The following is a 23,555-nucleotide window of genomic DNA, read 5'->3' as shown; positions in this document are numbered from 1 at the left end:
TTTCCCATGAACATTCTCTTTCAATAACTTATATATATATATACATATATATATTACTACACTTAAATTCCAACACAAAAAATTACCTTTTTTTATAAATGAAGGAAAAAAATTATCAATAAAATGGCCGAGTTGAATCTCGTAAGTTTACCGATAATTTATTCGGAATGAGCCCTAACCTTTCTTACCTAATTAGGTAAAATCATATAGATATTATTAAGATATATCCCAAATTATGTCTAGATACATCCACTTTTCAAAATCAAAATGGACACTTAATATGGAATGGAGAGAGTATTATCGGAGAGAATTACAGCGGAAGGATTACACCGAAGAGTTGCTATGGCCGGAAACAGGCATCCTGGACCTACACGATAAAAGCAAAAACACAAAGTACTATTTTCAAATATGATTGACAGCCTCATTTTTGTTCGGCACTAAAGTTGGTCGCATTATTGGTCACTGGTTCACACAAGAATTGTCAATCCAGAAACAAAAAGCTTAGAAACTCCTTAAAAGTTAATTTAATTTTCCCTTTAAATTTAACTAAGTTAAGGATTCATTATCACTTACAACCTATTCACTATATATATCCCTAGAAATTCTTTCCAAGATCCGAAGAAAATTTACGATCCCAATCCAATCCACGAACACAATCATGTTTAATACCTTTCCGTCTATTTCCACCATCTTATCGGTATATGCATCCATTTCCGCCGTTACCATGATCCTAACCGAAACAATTCCTGAACCGGTTCGAAATTACCTGACCACAAAATTCTCAAAATTCTTTATCCTATTTTCGTATTACTTCACAAGCTTCACATTTGTCATTGAAGAGAGATGGCAAGCTGTTGATAACAAAATGTTATTGCGGTTCAAGCCTATCTCCCGACTCGAATCGATCCAACCACCAATAGCTTCTCGATTGGGTCTAATGACTTCCATGATTTCAAAAGTAAACCGAAGATAGCAATTCCGGTCAATACAGAGGTGAAAGATCAGTTTGAAGGGATTAAAGTCAGTTGGATTCTTCGGTCAAAGGAAGTCAGAAGAGATTATGGATATAGTAGAAGAAGATCTTTCGAGCTGACGTGTAATAAGAAATCAAGGGAGATAATAATGGAGAAATATATTCCACATATATTGGAAAGTGCTGAGAAAATTTTGAATAAAAGAGAAATGCTTTGTATTCATACTTATAATAAAGAAGAAAATTGTTGGGAAGCAACTATGTTTAAACATCCTTCAACATTTGAAACCCTAGCTATGGAGCCTGACCTCAAGAAGTCTATAATGGAGGATCTTGATTTGTTTGTGAAAAGGAAAGAGTTCTTTGAGAGTGTTGGTAGGGCTTGGAAAAGAGGGTATTTGTTATACGGACCTCCAGGGACGGGGAAATCTTCGCTCGTCGCGGCGATTGCGAATTATTGAGATATGATATATATGATCTTCAGATGCAAAGTGTGAAGGATGATTCTGATTTGAGGAGGTTACTTACTTCTACTACAAATAAGTCCATTTTGCTTATAGAAGATATTGATTGTAGTACTAAAGTCTCACATGATCGTACCAAGAAAATGTCACATAGACAACAACAAGAGGAAGATGATCGTAGTGATGATAATAATGACAACAATGGAGATGATAAAGATGATCATCGCAAACGACGCTCTTCCGATCCTGGGGTAAATCCTTTATACTAATACTTAATACGCTTTAGTCTATGAATAACTGACACAAGTTTTTTATATATATATATGTATATATATTATCGATAAATAGTTGTCACATTTAAATTTTAAGAATAATTTTTGTAAAAGTTTTCCATTTATACCATCATAGTCTTAAGTCAGGATAGGTGTTTTAGTCATTAGCACCTATATATAATTATTACGTTTCTTAATTCCACAAAATGTTCATATTGTGACAATTAAACCTAGACGGGAGTACAATTTAAGTATAACAAATGAAAGTTCAAATTTTTTTGCCGCTAATTACCTTAAAAATCGGTTAATATTATTACGAGTTAATTACATATATATGTAATTATCGTAATACCTGGACAGAATATGTGGTTTTGTGGCGGAGGTGGAGAAAAATAAGAAGATCGAACATGGTGTGTTCGATCTTCTTCGCATTAGCTTAATTAAACCATTTTAATCGGAGAATTACATCATTAATTTTGAAAGACCATGTCCGAACATGGTGTGTTCGGTCTTGAGAAGCAAAATCGGACATCATGTGTTCGATTTTCACTCCCCATTGGCTGTAGCATCATTAGCGCATCATTAGCACATTTTTTGAAAGACCATGGTCGGACATGGTGTGTTCGGTCTTGATAAAGCAGAATCGGACATCATGTGTTCGGTCTTGGTGTGATTGGCTGTATCAGGCCAAAATCGGACATGCTGACTTCGTTTTCCCCTTTTTCCCTTTTTAATTCAATACCTTTTTCCCTTTTTAATTTTTTTTGGGTTTTTTATCATCTATTCCCAACTCTCTAGTAAAGTAAAAAGTATATATATTATCCTTTTTAGAGTTATAAATATATTTTATGTTGGGGAAATATCAGTGATAACGAACAAATAACAACCGGATATATGTATACAATCTCTGAAGGCACGTGAACGCTTTCAGATTGAATCAATTCGGTGGTTCACCCCAAACTATTCAATCGGATACAATCAGAGATTAGAGAATTTTCTGTATGATTATTGTTTGAGAAGAACCAGAGAAAAAAAATTGTGATCAGGAAGAAAAACGGATTCAAAAACGTCTCCCTTGGTTTTTGGCCCATAACTGCCTTATAGGCAGTTAATTTCCAGGGTTTGAAAACATGACAAAATCAGTCCCTCGAGTTCCGAAAGTGCGATTTTTGCCATAACACTTTGTCCTATCCACACACATAAACGATTACAACGTATTCGATTATGATTAACAAAAACTTAATCACCCCTAACCAAAATCGAATTCAGTGTGTTCGATTTCACTATATCCGTTTACCGTTCCGTTTCAAACCCTACGACTGTAACGCACTCATATTATTACAGGCAACTTTGTCAGGCTTGCTTAATTTAATTGACGGATTATGGTCAAGCTGTGGAGACGAAAGGATTATAATCTTTACAACGAATCATAAGGAGAAATTGGACCCAGCTTTGTTACGACCGGGAAGAATGGATGTTCATGTTTACATGGGACATTCAAGTCCATCAATTTTCAGGAAGCTTGTAAAAAGTTACCTTGGGGTAAAAAACCATGAACTTTTTACTTCCATTGAAGATCTCATTCAAAGAGTAAAAGTTACTCCAGCAGAAATAGCACAACATCTTATGAAGAATGATAACCCTAGTGTTGCACTTCAAAGTTTTGTTGAGTTTATTAACACAAAGGAGAATGAAGAAACTAAAGAAAAGGAAGAAATAAAAGAGCTGAAACTAGAAATGGTAAAGAGAAATAATGAGTTACTGAAGATGACTAGAAGAATTTGGAGAAATATAAAGCACGTGAGATCCACATGAGGTCATTTTATTTTTACAAAAGATATTATTTAAGAAATTGTTTATTATATACTTAAATCTGTAAATTTGTTAGTGGTTCCTTCAGGCTTGCCATAGATTATTTAATTATAACCACTTTCTGACTATGTATTGTTTTGCAAGAGAATAAAATAAAGTGTAGTAAAGTTCAATGCCAGATGACTAAGTTTTATAAATTATTACTACTTCTCAAATATATATATGATGTTTTGGATTCTTAAATATATCTAAAAATTCAAAATATTATGCATTTTGATTGGAATACTACTAATGTTGCTATTGAGTTCATAAAGCAAGCTAGAAAAATAAAAAATCATTTAATTAATAAATATTTTCAAAATCTAATATATATACATTTTATAAAACGACATTTGAAGTGGTTCAAATCAAATTTTATTACCAACACATTAAATGGATCGGAGGTAGTAATACTTAATATATAAATATTGTTAATTAGTTGTTTATGGAAGATTTGGTTTGGGCCTCGTAATCTGGTTTAGAAGCATAATTAGACTCATGTGCTTTTTGTTTTGTGGAAGACACAAATACACAATGGTAGGTGGTGGATTCGGGCCTCGTAATCTGGTTTAGAAGCATGATTATATTTTTTTGCTATGCCAAAAGCAAAGTTCTTAGTTACTTCATGTCACACTAATCGAAATGGCTTCCGAACTTCCTCTGGTAGCTATGGAAAAAGTGGGATGTTCGTGAGACATGAGCTCCAGAAAGTTCTATTTTCATTATAAATAGTATCATCACCACGTGAGATCTTTATTTTTTACTAAACAAGCTGTTATCTTCCATTCCACGCTCTTTCTCTCTTACAACATGTCGTCCAACTCAACACCAGCTAACCCTTCCTTCCCCTTCTCCTCTCCTTTTTAGCCTTGTACATTTGATCCTCTTCCTCCCATAACCTCACCTCTTGCATGAACTGCAAAAATATCGTATATAGTTTTGGCTACGTCCAACATGATTCTTGCTAACTCCGCCGTCTGAATGGACACGTCCAAGAGGGTCTTCTTGGATTCCAAACCTATTTTTGCTCTTGATTGATGATAGATAGATAGATAAATACGTATTTGATAGATGCATGAGCGAGTCCATGTCAACGAATACCTCCTTCACCTTGTGTTCGACCTCACGCATTTTAGCGTCACGTCGGGCTAGCTGACCTTTTAAAATGAATAGGCTCACAGTCATAAATTAGGTAACATACGTGTCCTAGAAATAGTGGACAATATGTATATTATTATTTTCTTGATAATTTAACTTTTCCAAAATAAAAGAAAAAGAAAAAATAGGTAGGACCCACCCTCCAAATAAGTGTAGTTTCATCCATGTTTTTACCTGCTCTGAAGATCATAAAGTCGTATGGGTCATCGAAATAGGTTACCGGGTCATTGACTGCCAGTATCGGCAAGGTGACGATCGAAGGGATAGTTGATGCTGAGTTGGACGACATGTTGTAAGAGAGAAAGAGTGTGGGACGGAAGATAACAACTTGTTACCGAGTCTCAGTATCTCTCGCTCTCTTTCTCGGAAGAACTGGCGTGCTCCATGGGTTCTTCAATTGAGTGGGTTTTGTGGAATATCAAATTGATTGGGCAGAAAGACTTCTTCCTCCTCTCAGTTCCACTTCTCACACAGCCTCTCCCCTGTGCAAATCTTGCACTCTCTGTCTCTCCCTCTAAAAATGGTGGTTCTGTAGGTTAATTGCACAGTAATTTGCAATGAACCTTTATCATGTGTCATTGTACGATTTTTCTCAAGAAATTTTTCAAAAGCTATATTTTTTTAAGTTATCTCTCAATCATGGCAAGATGATCAACACCCAAGACAACGGGTGGCTCAAGGTCCAGCGGTACTTGACTATAGACACGCCATTTCAATAACAACAAAAAATTATTGTTTCCCAAAAAAATTCGAAAATCCCAATTCTCCGATTCTCACTTAATCGGCTTTAATCCGCTTTTCGGAATCCTGATCTCACAATAAATAAGATCTAACATCTAACAATGGAGGAAACGAGGAAGCAGAAGACGAGAAAACACGAAGCTTGTGACTTCGCTTCCTGAGAGAGGATACAATTGACTCAACAAAAAGTTTTTGGGAGACGGACCAGAAAAACGACAAAGAAAAGAATTACTAAGAGTTAAGGGGTCGTTAAGTCTTTACAATAAAATAGTTCAATTTTTTCGGGGCAGAAGTTATTTTATTCGTGGCATTAGACCCACCCCTGATAACTAGGTGTGTATTTATTTGTTCCAGATTGAATATGTTACATCTTTAAACTGTGTATCACAGGTTTCTCTTCCTCCTAACTTTCCTTATTTCTATTGAAAATTGATTTTCACTTGTTGTCTTGCGAATAAGCATGCTGGCTCATTAAGATCATATTGGCTTGCACTTCTGTTTCTGTCTCTTAAGGAAAGATTTAGACGATAATAGCAATTAATTATTTTTTCTGTGTGAATGAATGAAGGCACGTGAAGCACGTGGAGCAGTTATAGAACCTGAAGTGGATGAGGCATTGGAGGTAGAGACTTGATCCCTCCCTTAGTTTATTGTCTGGTATCAAGCAAAAATCATGTTGTTGATATGTGTAGTGAAATCCTTAAAGATACAAATTCATATAATTGAATGTCCATATTAATGAAACGGTTTTTCTAACCAGTACAATATTGCATTCGATAAGCATTTAATACTCATCACTTTTATAGAAAGATTGTAAATCATATTGCTGATATGTCTAATAAAATCCTGAGCTCCTCTGCCCACTAGCTCGCTATCCGATGGCGATAGGCGTCAGGTTAACGGGTGTCCTCTCCTCTAGCTCATTAGTCCTTGACTTGACAAACACGCTACCTAAGATGAATCATTGTTGAGTTCTCATTCTATCTATGTTACAATTAATTAATGTGTATTAAAGCATCCTTTGATTCTTTCTGAAACATAACCTGTATGTATTAATTAAAACTCTTCAAATAAATTTCAAGCATGATGTTGGGAAGTGATTAAGTATTTATCTAGATGAGAATCAGCGAACTTTGCATATCTTAGAACAGTACATGTTCTTAAATTTGGGGTGCGCTATTTCTGTACAACTGAGTCTTAAGAGGCGAACATCAATAACTATTTTCGGAAACGTTGTTTCCGAGACAAGCTAATTATGATTAATTAAAAAAAAAAAAAAAAAACTCATCCCGGAATGTTATTCCCAGGACAGGCTAATTAATTACCTCAACACCCTAATTAATGAATACTTGTCCCGGAAATCATATTTCGGGAAGTGTATATTTGTTTACCAAAAAAAAATATCATTTTAATGTTTAGGTATTAGGGTATAGTATTAAATTTATAATTTACTGCTTAAATTTGTGTTGTATTTTGTCAATAAAACATCATATATTTTAGGATGGAGGTAGTATGTTATATAAAATATTTATATACTTTATAAAATTTATAAAGTATAAAATAAAAGTTATAAATTGATTAATTTGGAAGACATCATGTATTTTGAGGCGAAAGGAGCAATTATATTAACATGTTATCATTTTTTTAGATTGTCTAAATGTATAAGTATTTTATCATACTCTGGGAATGGCAAACAATAATATAGTGAGCGCAGTTGTCCCTGCATCCATGTTTTCTTGAGTTTCCGAGGTGCAGATACGCGTACGAACTTCACCGACCATCTTTACCATGCTTTGGAACGTGAAGGAGTTCATACTTATAGAGACGATGAAGAAATTGGTAAAGGGGAACCTATAAAGGGTGAACTTGAAAAAGCAATAAAACAATCAAAAGTTTTCGTCATAGTTATATCGGAAAATTACGCAACTTCACGTTGGTGTCTTGACGAGCTTGTCATGATCTTGGAAAAGAAGAGAACAAATCAAAATACTGTTTTACCAATTTTCTACCGTGTCGATCCGGCTGATATTAGGTGGCAGCGGGGTACTTTTGAGAGAGCATTTGCTAAGCATGAGAAGAGATTGGAAATGAGAAAGACAAGATTGAAAAGTGGATAGCTGCTCTTAAGGAAGTTGCAGATCTTTCAGGGATGAATTCAAATAATAGGTGACTAGATATATATATATATATATATATATATATAAACTCTAATGTCATTTTAAAAGTTTAATATTCTTCATTTTAAGTTTAATTTATAAGTTTATACTATTTAAAAATATATGACATTTAATTAGGGACGAAAATAGTAATTTTTTTTTTCTTTTTTTGAAAGTAGTAACTTTATTTTATACTTTATAACTTTTATAAAGTGTATAAATATTTATAAAGTGTATAACTTTTATTCCGTCTCAAAATAATACTTTGACACTTGTTCATATGATATTTCTGACTTATTCTTTCTTAGGGCCCGTTTCTATGTAAGCCCATTATCAGTAGTAATTCCTAAAGCCCGTCAATTAGTAGGACGGCCCAATTAACTTCTTGAATGATGATCTATGGTGGAGAAACCTTTGATCGCACAAAGTGGGGTTTGGTTTATTCGAAAATAGAAGCTGATAGATAATATCATTTCAAATCTAAGCTATATTTTGAATTAATTTTCCCCTGAAAATTCGAAAAGAAAAATGGCATTATCAGAAATAAATGATTTTTTTAAATAATGCAATTTGATAAGCATTTAATATTAGGGAAAAACTTCTCTCCTCCCATAACATGTTCTTCTACAACCATACACTAATTGATATGTGTCAATTTTTAATTTTGAATAGTTAAAGATGTGTTTGATTTATAATTTTATTTTATGATATATTTAATAATTACTTTACTATAATATTATAAGATGAAAAATATAATATTTTTATTTTATATTATTTTATACCCTAAGATGGATGGGCGAACCCTTGATGAAATTTTTTTAAAAGTATTAAACCAAACACTTCATTATCGATTAAAACTTAAAAAATTATAATTTTTACATGTCATTTATTGTATGATTATTGGTCGTAGAAGAACCTGCTATGGATGGAGTAAAATTTTTGCCTTAATACTATTTTTTACTGTTATAGAAAGATTGCAAAAATAAAAAAGTTTAAGCCGATGTTTGGAAATATTATATACTTTATATATTGATGAAATTATATTAAACAGTATTATAAAAAAAAAAATTAAACAGTGAAGATTGTTATAGAAAACTTTTCTATTGGCTTATCTTTTTCCTACAAAATGATCCTAATTTTTATAATTAATATCCAATTTGAGCCATGAATATCACAATTTCTTCATTATTCAATTATTAAAGACTAGTAAACTTCAAAAAATAAAAAATTCTCAGTAATCTACATTTTGACCAATGTCAATGGTGCGAGAGTGCCGGTAGTAATCTACAATATATTACTCCCTCCGAATCAAAATATACGAATTTTTATTTTATTTTTAGATGCATTCATGTTCATATGAACATATATTTAATGAATTATTGATTAAATACACATTCTAAATACATATCCATATGAATGAAACTAGAAATGCAAAACATCATGATCGTATATTTTTTATAGGGAGGTAGTATTTCCGAAACCTACAAACAATGGTGCAAAAAGGAGATCTCGAATCATTAACGATGTCATACTTATTATGAATGAATAACTTATTGGTAACTTCAACTTCAAGGAACACAAATTATAGAGTATACATACATGAATGTTCAATAATAAGATAGGAGTATATCTATAGACTAAACAATATTTACACGTTAACGACAAACAGAGCCGTTCATCCGGAGAAAAGACACTCTAGCAAAATCTCTGCAGAATTACTACATACAGTTCATGGGTAGGGATAAATAATAAAGGGATATCTAGCCCCTGTATTTTAGAAAAAAAGTATGAAATTGGTCCTTTTCTTTTTTGGAAAACCCCCGAAATTAATCCTTAATCTTGGATCCAAGACAGATTGGATTGAAACAACAGAATCAGAGACTGAAGCTTTTGGTTTGGATTATTACCTAAGAATTGGCAAATACAGCTTCAGGGTGGTAATAAAGCATTTCATTCCAAATCATCTCCCTGATGACATGTTCTCCCATGTTTTCATCGATCTCGAGATTGATAGGAACTTGTGCTGGTGGATTGTATCTAGGATCGTACAACCCTGACAAGTAAGGATGGAGTAATGCTTCATTAACCGTTATCCTCTTCGTCGGATCGAAAACGAGCATCCTCTGCATCAAATCAATGGCTAAAGGATCGGCATGTGGATAGAGGTGACCCAAGTGGGTCCCGCGAGAGTATGGTAGCGACTTGATGAACCTTCTGGCTTTCGGGTTGTCGATAAACTGAATGTCAGATTCTTGCTGGCTTCCGAGAATGTTGATTATCAGTTTGAGCTGGTTAAGACACTCTGTTCCTGGGAAAATGGGCTTCCGGCCGAGAATCTCGGCGAAAATGCATCCGACGGACCACACGTCGATGGAAGTCCCGTAGTTGTCGCAGCATAGTAGGAGCTCCGGCGCGCCGGTACCAGCGTGTGACAACGTACTCAGTCATGAATTGTTCGTTTCCTTGGCTGGTTCTTGCTAAAACCGAAATCACATATCTTCAAGTCACAGTTTGCGTTGACTAGGAGGTTTCCGGGCTTTAAATCACGGTGGAGGATGTTTGCCGAGTGAAGATATTTCAGCCCTCGCAGCAACTGTAAAGTAAAAAATGGACAAAGATCAGTCACAAAGAAATCTATCATTTTCCAAGTTTCTGTTCATTGGTTGGTTTTGGGGACGAAATTTGGAGAACAAACCGACTTTTTATAGGCAACGAACCAAAAAATCGACAACCAAGAGTAAACTCAAACTCTTTTGACAATAGTATTACATCACATTTCATTTGGTTCCTCTTCACTGACAAAATATTGCTCGCACTCAGACGATCTGTTCTAGAACTATTCCAATCAGTTACTCAAAATTTAGGCATGTCATAAAATGGCTATAGACTTATACTATCTCATTAAAATGACGAGCACATTTCAACACTACGTAGAAGAATTTTGAATCAAAGACACTGAAACCAGGGCAATTCCGAAATTTTAATTGCTTCCATTACTCTGAAGCATCGTTGAAACTTGAACGTACGGCAGATTTTAACCAAAAGGGCAAAACGATAAATGAAAATGTAGGGACTACAGACAACTCAGAAAGTGCAATAATTACTCATTAGGTGGCCTTTTAAAGTTAGTTAGCTCTTATATTATCAACAATTCAGGCGTTTTCTTCAATATCTCATTGAAGCTACATTGATATTTTCCATACAGAAACTTCATTTAATCATTGTCAGGCATATCCACAAGAAATTCAGAGTTCAGCACTTTGAATGCAAAATGAGAATTTCACATAAAAAGTCAACACATAAGTCTTGCAATATGAAAAAAGAGATAGATTGAAATTGCAATACCTGAAAAAGAAAGTATTTGCAGTGATCATTGGACAGAGGTTGGGAGGACTTAATAATCTGATGCAAATCGGTATCCATAAGCTCGTAAACCAAGTAAACGTCCTTAAAACTGTTTCGATGAATCGGCATCATGACATCCTTCAGGGCAATCACATTCTCGTGCCGTGTATGTCTAAGGAGAATCAATTCCCTCAAAGTCCTCAACGAGTCAACTCGGTTCTCAAACACATTGTTGATCTTCTTGATGGCAACTTTCTCATTCGTCTCCCTATTGATCGAAGAGCATACTACTCCATAAGCCCCTCTCCCAATCGGCTTAATCGGGACATATTTCGTGTCGATTTCGAACAAGGTTTGCCACATTGTGTAGTAATGTTTCCCTCTTGATCTCATCCCATTTGGAGGCTCAACCATACTTGCCATTGACACAACTCAAAAACTCAGCAGAAACTACAAATTCCTACCTGAAAAACAAATCAACTGAACTTCAATTCAATCAAATTCAAATTCACCCAAAATTCAAATTTCCTCAGATCATAATTCAACAGCTTAGAAAGACATAAATGATAAAACCCAGATAGATAAACAAAAACCCAATTTAAAAAATTCAAAAAGTGAAAGAGAATCGATACTTACTTGCAGATTATATGTTCTTTTGAGCACTTTCCAAATCATAAAAATCTGAACTTTTCCATTATAATTACAAAATAACAGACACCCACATGATAAATTCACCTCTACACACCAAAAACTTATTCTTTTCTCTCACTACTAAAAACAATTTCTTTAGAACACTGTATATAAGAAAAAGAAAAAGCTGAGAAAAAAATATGATCTTTATCTTTAAAACAGAAGATAGTGATCTGATCTGTCACGAAGCTTTAAGTTATATTCGTTATCTCGTCGTGATCAGAGAGAGAGATAGAGAGAGAGAGAGTTGAATAATGGAATATTGAAGAAGAGGAAGAAGAAGAAGGAAGCAAACTAGTAAGTAGTAGTAGTAGCAAAGACGTGAAAGCCACACGGCATTTCATATAGTATACTAAAGTTTTTATTTTGGTGCCATGTATTGTATTTTTTTTTTAGATTTTTTTTTTATTTTTAGATTTTTATTTTTAAAAAAATATATATTTTTATTATTTATTTAAAAGGATGTACACAACCCAATTCACTTTAAGTGTTGCGTAATGAAAATTGCGAATGTTATAATGATAGAAAAAAATAATATATTTATCCATTATTTATTATTCAAAAATTATAAATATTTATTTAAAATAAAATATTAATTTATTGAAATAAATATAAAATTAAGACTAAAAAAATTTAAATATACATGAATTTCATAAAAATAACAATATCAAACTAAATTTCATTTCACTAAATGTACTGCAAGGTCTATATAAGAACAACGCTTTCACTTATCAATTTCCTTTTCTTTCTTTTTTGTTTTTTCTTTGGTAATTATTACCTTACTATTCTAGTCTATATTTGTTAGTTTCTACTTTTTTTTTTTGATAAGATGGATGGATAGAGGTACATTTTTCGCGTAAGTTATTTATTTATTTATTTTTTTGTCAATATCTATTTTTATTGCAAAGTGAAAACTTTTAAGTACAAATCTATCATTTAAAATTATTAGGTGCAACATCCTGCATTTTTATATCTCAAATAAAACAGAGATATAATCATAACTAATAAGTACCAATTTTCTAGCAAAACTTGATTTTTCTCGATATCTATAGTTGCTATAAGAATATAATTCTTTACTCTTTGTACAATTCTATCAATCCACATACTTACCTGCAAAAACAAACTCATTCCTTTCTAACCAAATGTAGTAAATGGTAGCTAGGAAGCATCTTCTTCTCATGGTTGCCAAAGCAGATTTCCTTACGCTCAACTTTATCACCCAAGTCATTAAGTATCGGAACAAAATCAGGAAAATCACCCTTAGGATCCATTTCAATGAGCAGTCTAGCATATTACAATCTAGTCTTAAGCAAGGTACACTTGTCGACAAACAAAGGCTTACCACAATAGCTCCCAATCTTGCTGAGAACAGACTTAAACAAATACTCCACAGGAAGTCCCGACAATGTAACCCATACTGGAACCTTCGTAATCTCAGACTGCATTCATCTTGGACATCCATGGTTTCGGCAGCACTGGTTTTTTTGTTAAACGTTATAGCACTAGCATTTAACACTCCATTCATAGCCTCCTCGTCTTGAAACTTAGTATGAAGAGATTATTGCCTCTCTAATGAACCGAGAGCAAACCCTTGTTCCCCATCGATAGAAAGATTAAAATCAGTACGATTATCACTTTGTCGGAGTCTCTCAGCCAAGGTTCTAGCCACCGAAAACCCAGTAACCGGAACAACGGTTGCTGGCCGATCAATCTCCATAAATCGAGCAGATCTGACATCTGGAACCATTGGCACCTTCTATGTCAGATCGATCGATTGAGACTCCAAGACAGATTGTTGACGTTGCAGCTGACCTCCGGACGCCGTCGACGATGACGCGCCATCCATCGTCGAAAGTGGCGGACGACCTCTCTATGAAACGGGATATGGCGTATGTTAAGAGAGAGTTTCTTAACGTGCGCCAAGAGCCATTCGCTTTTTACTTGCTTGAGTTACTTTGAATGCCCCCCCGTACGTTATTTTTTTTAATGATGATAATTGGCATGATGGATATTAGATGGATATTTAGATTTGGACTTTCAATTTTTTTTCTCGATAGTTCATCTCGGTCGAAAATTTATTTTTATTTAACATTCCAACAAATATTATCTCGATATATCATATTTTATGATTTTTTAGAAATGGATATTTATCGATATATTCAACATATTTTATTTTTCGAGTTTTTCCATAACCATTGATATTGAAAGTTGCAAATGTTATTGAGTCATATACATTTTTTTCTAATCAATTTGGACGGTATAAAGATAGGTCTTCCCAAATAAAGTTTTAAGAAGCGACATTTAGGATAAATATCAGATAACCACTAAATCTTCCCAAATAAAATTTTAAGAAACGATATTTAGGATAAATATCAGATAACCATTAGATTAACAAAAGCTTGAGTTTTAACGAGTCATACTTGTTTAAAGTAAAAAACAAATAAAAGTTACCGCATTTCACAAATTCAAAATAACACATGATAATTGCTCAAATCATTTTCCTCCCAACATTATTAATTTTTGGATAATTTAATCATATAATTTTTTTTTTCAATTTTCACCAATGCCGATTCGGTTCGAGATCTACAACTGGCCTACCATAGACCCAATTTGTTACGATATACTAGTAATATTATATAGTATTCACATAGTGACAGATATTTGCAAGATACTTTTATAATTTCTTTATGCAATAATTATTATTAGCAATCCAAGTATTAATTATTTTTATAACTTTTAACGTATTAATGTTATGGGTCGGCTGCGCCGTCGGCCGTGCTTATTAATTTTCAACTAATGATATCGGCTGAGCTCGGCCTAAGCCATATTTTCGTTTCATCAAACAAAAGTCACGTTCGATCATGACTGGAATCCGAATCAGCCCCACTCATCGTTGTCCAACACGAGAGTCTATATAGATTTATTTAATAGGTATAATCGACTTGATAAATTCCACTCGCTAATCCATAAAATTTTATATACAAATTAAAAATTTATTAGTTAAATTGAAATTTATAAATATAAATCACATACTAATAATTAAATGTAGAAATTTGATTTTAATTGAAAATGCGTAAATAATTTAACTGCATGCCCATGGACTAAAATATAATAAATGGGCAAAATTGCATAATTTATGAAAGAATAGAGTTATTTTTCCATGAGTTGATTGTTGACACATCAACATTTTATTTTATTAAAACTGTTATTCAAAAAACATTTATTAAAACTATGTGTTAACCTTCAAGTATAGAGTCATTTTCTCCGATTAAAACCTTCCTACAAAGAGTCATTTTCTCCGACCGACACGATCATCTTGCCATTTAGGCTTAGTGGCCCCTATTCCAATGCGGCATCAAAGTTGGTGGTCGTGTTTTGTTGGGATTAGGACTCAAAGAGATACTTGACTACTCACACTAATCGAGTTAATTCGTTTTTTCTTAAATGACTCATAAATTCAGTGATTTTACAAGTCAACTCGTGATTTTAGCAACTATATAGTGGGTGACTCACTCTAAAATTATAAATATTAAAACGTATTCACTTGTAATTTCATTCTAATTACGATCGATGATGGCGATGGAATTGGAAGCAGTAGTAATATTATTCTTGTGTACTATTATCCGTCCTTGTCTCGTATTATCGTACGTAAATGCTGGAAGCCGCCGAGCCGGTAATTATGAGTAGTCGATATCGAGAAGCCGACTCATGAGCTGAGCTGAATCTGTCGAAATCAAAATGTCCCGACGGCAAAGGCTTTGCAATAGAAAAGGAACGTGGGATTCAATGCTTTCCCTACAATCCATTTTTCCATTCCAAGATATCGGCTATTGCCACGTGGCCTCACGCACGACTTTCCCTCGTAATTACCGTTGCTTAGTTTTGGCATATGAGCACAATCCATTCGAAAAAGTGTACTTAAGAAAAAGTTAGGGAGAGTGATTAATAGTTAGTTTTGAAATAGATGATATATTTAAAGTTTGGTTTGTCAATAATTCAATAGAATGTTTGAGGTCTTAAAGGTCAATTATGGTTTCACTAATTTATTTTAATGAAACTATTATATGAAATGAGAAATGATCTTAATTAGGAACTTTCTAAAAGATCGTCGCTTAGATATGTATGTCAATAATTGACATATGTAATTTTAAAAGAAGAGTTTTTGACATGCACGCTCTGTTAAAGGGTGAATACTTTAAGGTAGAAAGTTTATATCTAAATATTTTCCGAGTGAAAGTTGCAATTCATTCTTAAAATCGAATTATCTTATATTTTTTCCGTCCTTAATTGATCGTCGTTTTTCCTATGCAAAATACATACGAAATGACAATTAATTAGGGATGGAGATAATAATAAAATTTATTCTCATTTGATTTAAATTATGAGTTTCTGATTTATATATTACATAACCATATGACAAACTATGAAGGATTGAAAATTGTTGGGTACCAACCGAGAAGGATTTTTAATTCCTACCAAAAGCCTTTTATTGGCTTTGCCACTCTTTCAAGACATGTCAATTTTGCTTGCTATATGATTTGGTTTGCCACATTTAAATCTTCTTGTTGAGCTAGTGATCTCTCATTTTATTTTGTTTCACATCAGAAATTAATTAAAGGTTTCTGGTTTGATTTTTGGCTCATCTTTTAGAGTTCATAAAAACCATTTTTCTTTTCTTTTTAATTTTTGTAATGCGAAACCAAACACTCAATGTTTGGTTCTTACAATCTGGAAATAGCCAACTATATTACCTACTTTATTTTTGAGTTCATATAATATTATATCAAATTGAATCATTTATCCAATTCGATTTTCCGGTCTAAAACCGGTTCAAGATAATAATTAAATCATTTGTTAATCAAAACTAGCTTTGTTTCTATTCTAATTTTGACCGGACAAATATTAAATGATTACATTTCTAATTCATTGGCATGCCTACCCACCATTTTGTCTAATGCATGCTATAGGCTTCCTCTAATTATATCATTTACCATTTGATTGTTTCATATATATATATATATTAACATTATTATTTCAAAATGTAAATGTGGGGCAGAAAAAATGAACTGTCCTGGTTTCTTTTTGGTCAAAATATACAAAAAAAAAATGTTTAATCAACAAGATGCTCTAAATATAAATTGCTAATAATTAAGAGTAAGACCATGTGATGTGATCTAAAAGACTATTAAAAGTTGGAGTGGGTGAAAAACAAATGAAGCAAATGTGCCCACTTGTAATTTTGGTTCGATCGTTCATGTACATAGATAATAACCAGACAAATTCTCTTGAAATATATTTTATTATATTGACGAAGACTTTTCAGTGAACGAGAAGAAAGTCGTCTTCCAAACTTTACATATATATTTTTTCATTTTAATCTAGACTCGTATCGATTTGATTGTGTTTGGTTTTATTTTTTGAGGTTTGGGTGTGATTTCGGTTGATTGGATGGGTATGTGAATGATTGATGTATGGTTAAATATATATTATAATAATATTAAAAATTGTTATGTAGTTGAGTGGTTGATAATTTGAGAATGGTTAAATATATATTATAATATAATTAAAAAATATAGAGGTAGTTAATGATATAAATTTAATTTAAGTAATTATATTTAAGGGATATAAGTTAAGTATGTTTTGAATTAAAATGAATATTTAAAGATTATAAGAAAAATGAATATTTAAGGGTAGAGGAGTCCAGACAAGACGAAATAAAAGATGGGCTTAAAATCTCTGAAATGTGGCCTAAGCTAGACCAGTTATAAGTGAAGAATTGAAATTGGCATAGTGATTTTAGGGAAAAAAAATCCTAGTTCGCCCTTAAATCACAGTCAATTCCATTTCACAGTAAGAATATTTATTTATTTTTACCCCTCCATACATGAAGGAAGTTAACAAGTTGGGAAAAATCTTCACCAGAATCTTCAATCTTGATTAGTTCCCCTGCTAATTCTGCAGGAGTGATTGATACAGACTCGATTAATTCTAGGGCTTCATCGAAAAGAGGATTATGTCTGCAACTTTCGCCTAAATAATTAGAGACCAGGATCTGGAACGCTTCAGCATTGCAATAGGACATGTTGATTTGCATGTCGAAACGATGAAGTAGAGCCGGATCAAGCCGATCTTTTTGATTCGTCGTGAAGATGAAAATTCTCTCATTGGCCCAGCTTGACCACAAACCATTTGCAAAGTTTAATAATCCATTTATTGAAGGCTACAATAACACAAAAAGAACATCAATTAAAACTCTTTTAGATATTTCAGAATATTCTCAATAACATTTAAACGGTGTGACGAGAATCTAAGGTAAAACATTAAATCTCTAGTACTATAAGAAAAAGTCATAATTGCTGGAAGGCAGAACATTAAACCTCTTTTGTTTCGGTTGTTCAGATCAATCTCAATAATTTTAATTTCGTTTGAGACTTATTTCTGTTTGGCTGTGAATTTTTCCATAGAAGCACTGGCTAGTAGGTCAAGGTTGAGAACATCAAACCTCTAGAAATTTTACTAATTTCTTAAAAACTTCCTAAATTTTTCTGTAGAAATTATGTAGATTAATCGAAATTCTAAGCAACATGCTGAATATGGTTAAACTCTAACCTTTGGATCCCTGTTATCATAGCAGCGGCGTTCCTCCTCGTCAGTAAAAGGTACGTCGTACATATCAAACTCTTGATTTGCATCGTCTATACAATCAATATCCTCCATAACCAAAATCGACCTACTGCCTGTTGTTCGCAACAACTTTCTCATGATACCATCATAATCTATACCATCAAACTTGAACTCATATATGTCAAATTTCAAGTAATTAGCAATAGCAGTAATCAAACTGGTTTTCCCCGTCCCCGGAACACCATACAATAGATAACTTCTGTTCCAAACTTTGCCTACTTTCTTGTAAAACTCTTTCCTCTTCAAAAACCTGTAATAATACATATATAGTGCCCTGTTTCATCACTAAGGGTAGATCTTGATATATTTGTTCATTTCATATGGAAGTACTCGATCTTGGACTTAAATGTTGATGATTCATGTAGCCAGTAAATAACATGGGTGTTTTGTATTGTATCTTGCTTTCAAGCCAATCGAAGCAATTCTTGAATTGATGCTTGTTGTTATTGTTATTGTTGTTATATGAAAGTACGTAAAAAAAATTCATATAGACCATAAACATTTTAATAACATTCTCATTGTCCTTTGAGGTTCTTCCTCCTTTTGTTGTTCTTTTTTAAAACTTCTATAAAAAATAAAGTTTTTTTTTATGCGAAAAAATATATTAATAGAACATGACCTAAATCTAAGATAAGTGCATCAACCGAAATCGTTTGCATTAAAACACCTTACCCTATCAAGTAAAGAAGATTGAAAACAACAACAATAAAGAAAATTAGTTACCAGTCAAGATCGTCAGTTATCATCTTTTTTACCGCTGGATGAATAGCTAGGGTATGAAATGTGGAAGGATGATCAAGATAGATAGAATTCCATTCAAAACACCAGCGGCCATCCAATATTTGACCCTCAGGAGTGTAAATTTTGACCTCTTTTTTCTGATCTTTAATCTGTTTGGATGTGGCCATGACATGAGGCAAATATGATTTTAACACTAGATCTTTAAAATTATTATTAAAGCTCAGCTCAAACCATTCCTTTTTAACTAAGAAAAGTTCATCATCATCATCATCTTGTTTTTCTAATAATAAATCATGATCGTCTCCTTCTCGTCCTCCTCCCCATTCGTGTTGTTGTTGTTGTTGTTGTTGTTGTTGTTTATTCCTTTTGGATTCTACTTGGTGTGCGTATCTCCAAATGACTTTAATATCCCCGAATTGATCTGGAATTTCTTCACCTTTTCCGACGGAGATTGTGATATTCCCATTTTGTCCTTGCGGTTTTCCCACTGTTAATCTCACGGATTTAGGGCTGATTTTTCCGTCAAGGTAAGTCTCCGCTGATTCAAAGATTTCATTCTTCATTTCGATGCAATCAGGAACTAGCTCATCGAAGATCAAAGTGAGTGAAGGGTTCATAGGGGTGGATAATATTTTGTGAATATATGATCTAAGCTCGTAAGGAACAAATTCGTCGACTGTTGCTTTGATCAGAATTAGAAATGCCGTCAGCGAGGCGTAGAAAGAGAACAATTTGGAGGCTGATGAGGCCGCATTAGACAGGGAAATCATGGTGATCACTAATTCACGAGGTTTTCAGAGTTACAAAATACTACTTAAAGAGTTTTGAATGTTAATGCTCATCTAAGAGAAGAACTAGCTAGTTAGTATGAAATGTTCAGCCTTTCCATGCACAATTACACTTGTATCCTTTAAAAAATGCTTTTGATAATTTAGAAAGATACTGGTTAGAGTTAGAGTGTGATTATCCCTTACTATAACTGGTCAATGTAAATCGCTAATATTATTCCTCAACGTGAATTGAGGAAGAAGAACATCTTTCATTTTAATTAATTATTAATTATGAAAAATAACTAATTTCCAACACATATATATACCAGTACCTATTATCCAATGTTACAGATGTCAATATTTTATTTGCATACTTAAAATATGATACGTTAGACTAAATCCATCTAAAAAATTTTCCCATAAGAAATATATTTGAATCTATTTTAAGACAATCTTTTGTAGATCCTATTATATCTGGGAGATACATCTTGAACACAAACTTTAAGACAATTTCAAACAAAATATAAATATTTTTTTCCAGTTCGAGACTAAGTTGTTAGAATAAAGTTAACAGTAAAGGGCAAAATAATAAATAAAAATCGAACAATAAAGCCTGTAGGTCTTTTCCCATATAAAAGCTGAACTGATCATATTCTAACAATAAGTCCCGAATTATACAAATCAATCAGAATTAAACATGTTTTCTAGATCCAATTTGCCACAAACAGCCCCGGGCTTGTTCTCCGCCTATGCATCTTTGACAGCTTACTTAATGCTCATTAGAACAGGAAATTACATATATATTTAAAAAAAAAATTAGGTAGACATTTTTGTTGAAAAAGGACGGGAGGTGAACATTTGTAGTTGGACCGGAAACCGCGTTTTCGGTCCAACAAATTAATTATGCGTAATTAAGGTTAAATAAGACCGGTTTTGGGATTCTCGGTCAAACTAAGACCGGGTTTCCCATTCCCGGTCTTTAATTTTTTTTTTTCGAAATGCCACGTGGCAAGCCGTGAGTGGAGCGTTTCATGTAACCGGTCAATGCTTTTTCCGTCAAAAATGTAATCGTACCGGAATTGCCTGAAATTCATATATGTTGTAGACGAGACCACGAGGATCTCGAAACCGGCCAGAACACGTCGAATGCCGGCCGGAAGTCAAAGCTTTTCCCTCGTCTAATTATTCCGTCAAAAATGTAATCTCACCGGAATTGCCTGAAATTCATATATGTTGTAGACGAGACCACGAGGATCTCGAAACCGGCCAGAACACGTCGAATGCCGGCCGGAAGTCAAAGCTTTTCCCTCGTCTAATTATTCCGTCAAAAATGTAATCTCACCGGAATTGCCTGAAATTCATATATGTTGTAGACGAGACCACGAGGATCTCGAAACCGGCCAGAACACGTCGAATGCCGGCCGGAAAGTGACTGTATTCGGACGTTTTCAAAATTTTAACCGAAACTTTGAATCAAAAATTAAGACAAACGAAAGCGAGATAGAAAAATTAAATTATACCGTCGTGTTTGTGTTGAAGAGACGAATCTTTTGGTACCGGAACCAAGGCCGGAGATGGCCGGAATACCAGTTGACGAAGAGAGAGAGAGTCGGGAGAGAGAGCTCTTCGCCGGAGAAGAAGATGTAATTAATTAAAAAATGTTAAATTACTATTCTGCCCCTAAAACCGGTTTTCCCAATTCCGGTTTTACTTAAAACCGGTTTTCCAAATTCCGGTTTTAACTAATTAATCATCCCCCTAATCACAATTAGTTGGACCGGAAACGCCGTTTCCGGTCCGGCTATTGATGTTCACCTCCCGTCGAAAAAGGACACAAAAGTACTGTACCCCTCATTAGAACGGTGGCGAATGAATTTCTTCCTGGCGAGCTTCGATCATATATTTATAGATTCTTCGACAAGTTTTTCGTTCCTCGAAATAATTTACTCACTCTGGTAATCGACGAGAAAACTGGAATGGCGAAAAACGACGTCTTCGAAGCAGCAGAGATCTACACGAGCAAAAAAATCAGCCCCAAAACAGAACGGTTAAGAGTTAGCAGGATCCAGGGACAAAATGGTAATTTGACTGTCACGATCGATAAGGGTGAGAAGATCTATGACGTTTTCGAGGAAAAAATCAGGCTTGTCTGGATCTTTTCAGGCGACGAGTCAAAAGATCACGTTGAGAAGAAATGGTTTGAGCTTAGCTTCGACAAGAAATTCAAGGAGAGAGTATTTGATTCCTATTTGCCCTATATTATGGAGAAAGCTAAAGAAATGAAAGAAAAGAATAAGACTGTCCAAATTAAGAGTCGACAATATCATCATGGTTGGAATTCGATAACCCTAGATCACCCTTCAACTTTTGAAACTGTCGCAATGGATCCTTGTTTAAAGAAATTGATAATCGATGATTTGGAAAGATTCTTGAAAAGGAAAGATTTTTACAAAAGGGTAGGAAAAGCTTGGAAACGAGTTTACTTATTATATGGTCCTCCGGGGACCGGAAAATCGAGTTTGATTGCTGCCATGGCGAATTACTTGAAGTTTGATATCTATGATTTGGAGCTTGGAAGTATGCAACATAATTTTAAAGATATATTGATGACGACAGGCAATCGATCTATTTTGGTCATTGAAGATATTGATTGTAATCCAGCTACTCATGATCGTGATGACGAATCAGATATTTATCAGTATCAGCCACCTAATAGATCTATTTTGGACACTAAGGTTTGTTTAATTTTTTTTTCATGATTAATTTATATTCTAACTCAACTGAGTTTTATAAATTTATTGAATCTCATTCCTTGTTTAATAAAAGTAATCAAATCTTGTAATTCGATTGAAAATAATTACCTTAGTTATGGAAATTTTCATTCATATATATATATATATATATTCCTGATTACGAGGTTAATAAACTATTAATGTTGCAGTTGAACTTATCGGCGCTGCTGAATTTTATTGATGGGCTATGGTCAAGTTGTGGTAACGAGAGGATTATTATCTTCACAACGAATCACAAGGATCGTCTAGACCCTGCATTATTACGTCCTGGTCGGATGGATATTCACATTAACATGTCCTATTGCACCCCAGAGAGCTTCAAGATCCTGGCCTCGAATTACCTAGGAGAAAGCTGCAAAAGCCACCGTCTTTTTGGAGATATCGTAACCCTTATCGAGTGTCTAGAGGTCACGCCTGCGGAAGTAGCCGAGGAACTGATGAAGAGTGAAGATATTGATGTTGTATTTCAAGGAATGCTTCGATTCCTAAAGCAAAAGATTAATATCGAAAAGGATCGGGCTGAAACGAGTAGGAAACTGAAAAAGAACAAAAAGAATAAGAATCTTGAACGAAAGAAGAACAGAAAGGAGGAAGATAATGACGATGATGATAATGATAACGATAATAATTTTGAAGAATAAATAGGCGAGTTAATTTAGAAGAGCTTATAAGCAAATGATTTTCAATTTTGATGAAGAAACTTTGCGTTAAACTTGTTGGCTGAAACAAAATTTTGATAATGATAATGTTGTTGGTGAAAATTGTTATATTATTATTATTATTATAGTGATTTAAGACTGACTTAGTGTGTTTCGACCCTTAAATCGTAAAATTAGCCATTTCTAACTTAAACAGTCAATTCCATTTCACAGCATGAAAATTTATTTATTTTTACCCCTCCATACATGAAGTTAACAA

The 23,555-nt window shown here is 33.6% G+C and overlaps 3 protein-coding genes and 1 pseudogene across 3 annotated transcripts; 2 read left to right on the top strand and 2 right to left on the bottom strand.

Annotated features, from left to right (window-relative positions):
- The first annotated feature begins 658 nt into the window (after positions 1-658).
- Positions 659-3,524, top strand: LOC139885506 (AAA-ATPase At1g43910-like; annotated as a pseudogene).
- Positions 3,525-9,522: 5,998 nt separating this feature from the next.
- On the bottom strand, positions 9,523-11,383 carry LOC139885516 (mitogen-activated protein kinase 7-like). The gene is given in 4 exon segments (XM_071869269.1): positions 9,523-10,029; positions 10,031-10,096; positions 10,098-10,208; positions 10,961-11,383. Coding segments are annotated over 4 exon segments (1,107 nt in total).
- A 6,127-nt stretch (positions 11,384-17,510) lies between these two features.
- LOC139885505 (AAA-ATPase At2g18190-like) lies at positions 17,511-19,845 on the bottom strand. Its single transcript, XM_071869261.1, has 3 exons — positions 19,058-19,845; positions 18,260-18,584; positions 17,511-17,870 (listed from the first exon to the last, which is right to left on the bottom strand). The coding sequence occupies exons 1-3, from the start codon at positions 19,843-19,845 to the stop codon at positions 17,511-17,513; spliced, it is 1,473 nt and encodes a 490-aa protein (XP_071725362.1).
- A 1,574-nt stretch (positions 19,846-21,419) lies between these two features.
- On the top strand, positions 21,420-23,278 carry LOC139885504 (AAA-ATPase At2g18193-like). The gene is made up of 3 exons (XM_071869260.1): positions 21,420-21,488; positions 21,768-22,580; positions 22,787-23,278. Exons 1-3 carry the CDS (start codon positions 21,420-21,422, stop codon positions 23,276-23,278), a joined length of 1,374 nt encoding a protein of 457 aa, XP_071725361.1.
- The last annotated feature ends 277 nt before the right edge of the window (positions 23,279-23,555 follow it).

This window comes from Rutidosis leptorrhynchoides, unplaced genomic scaffold (assembly GCF_046630445.1).
Source record: "Rutidosis leptorrhynchoides isolate AG116_Rl617_1_P2 unplaced genomic scaffold, CSIRO_AGI_Rlap_v1 contig98, whole genome shotgun sequence".
NCBI lineage: Eukaryota > Viridiplantae > Streptophyta > Magnoliopsida > Asterales > Asteraceae > Rutidosis > Rutidosis leptorrhynchoides.
This window is presented reverse-complemented; position numbering and strand designations above follow the sequence as displayed.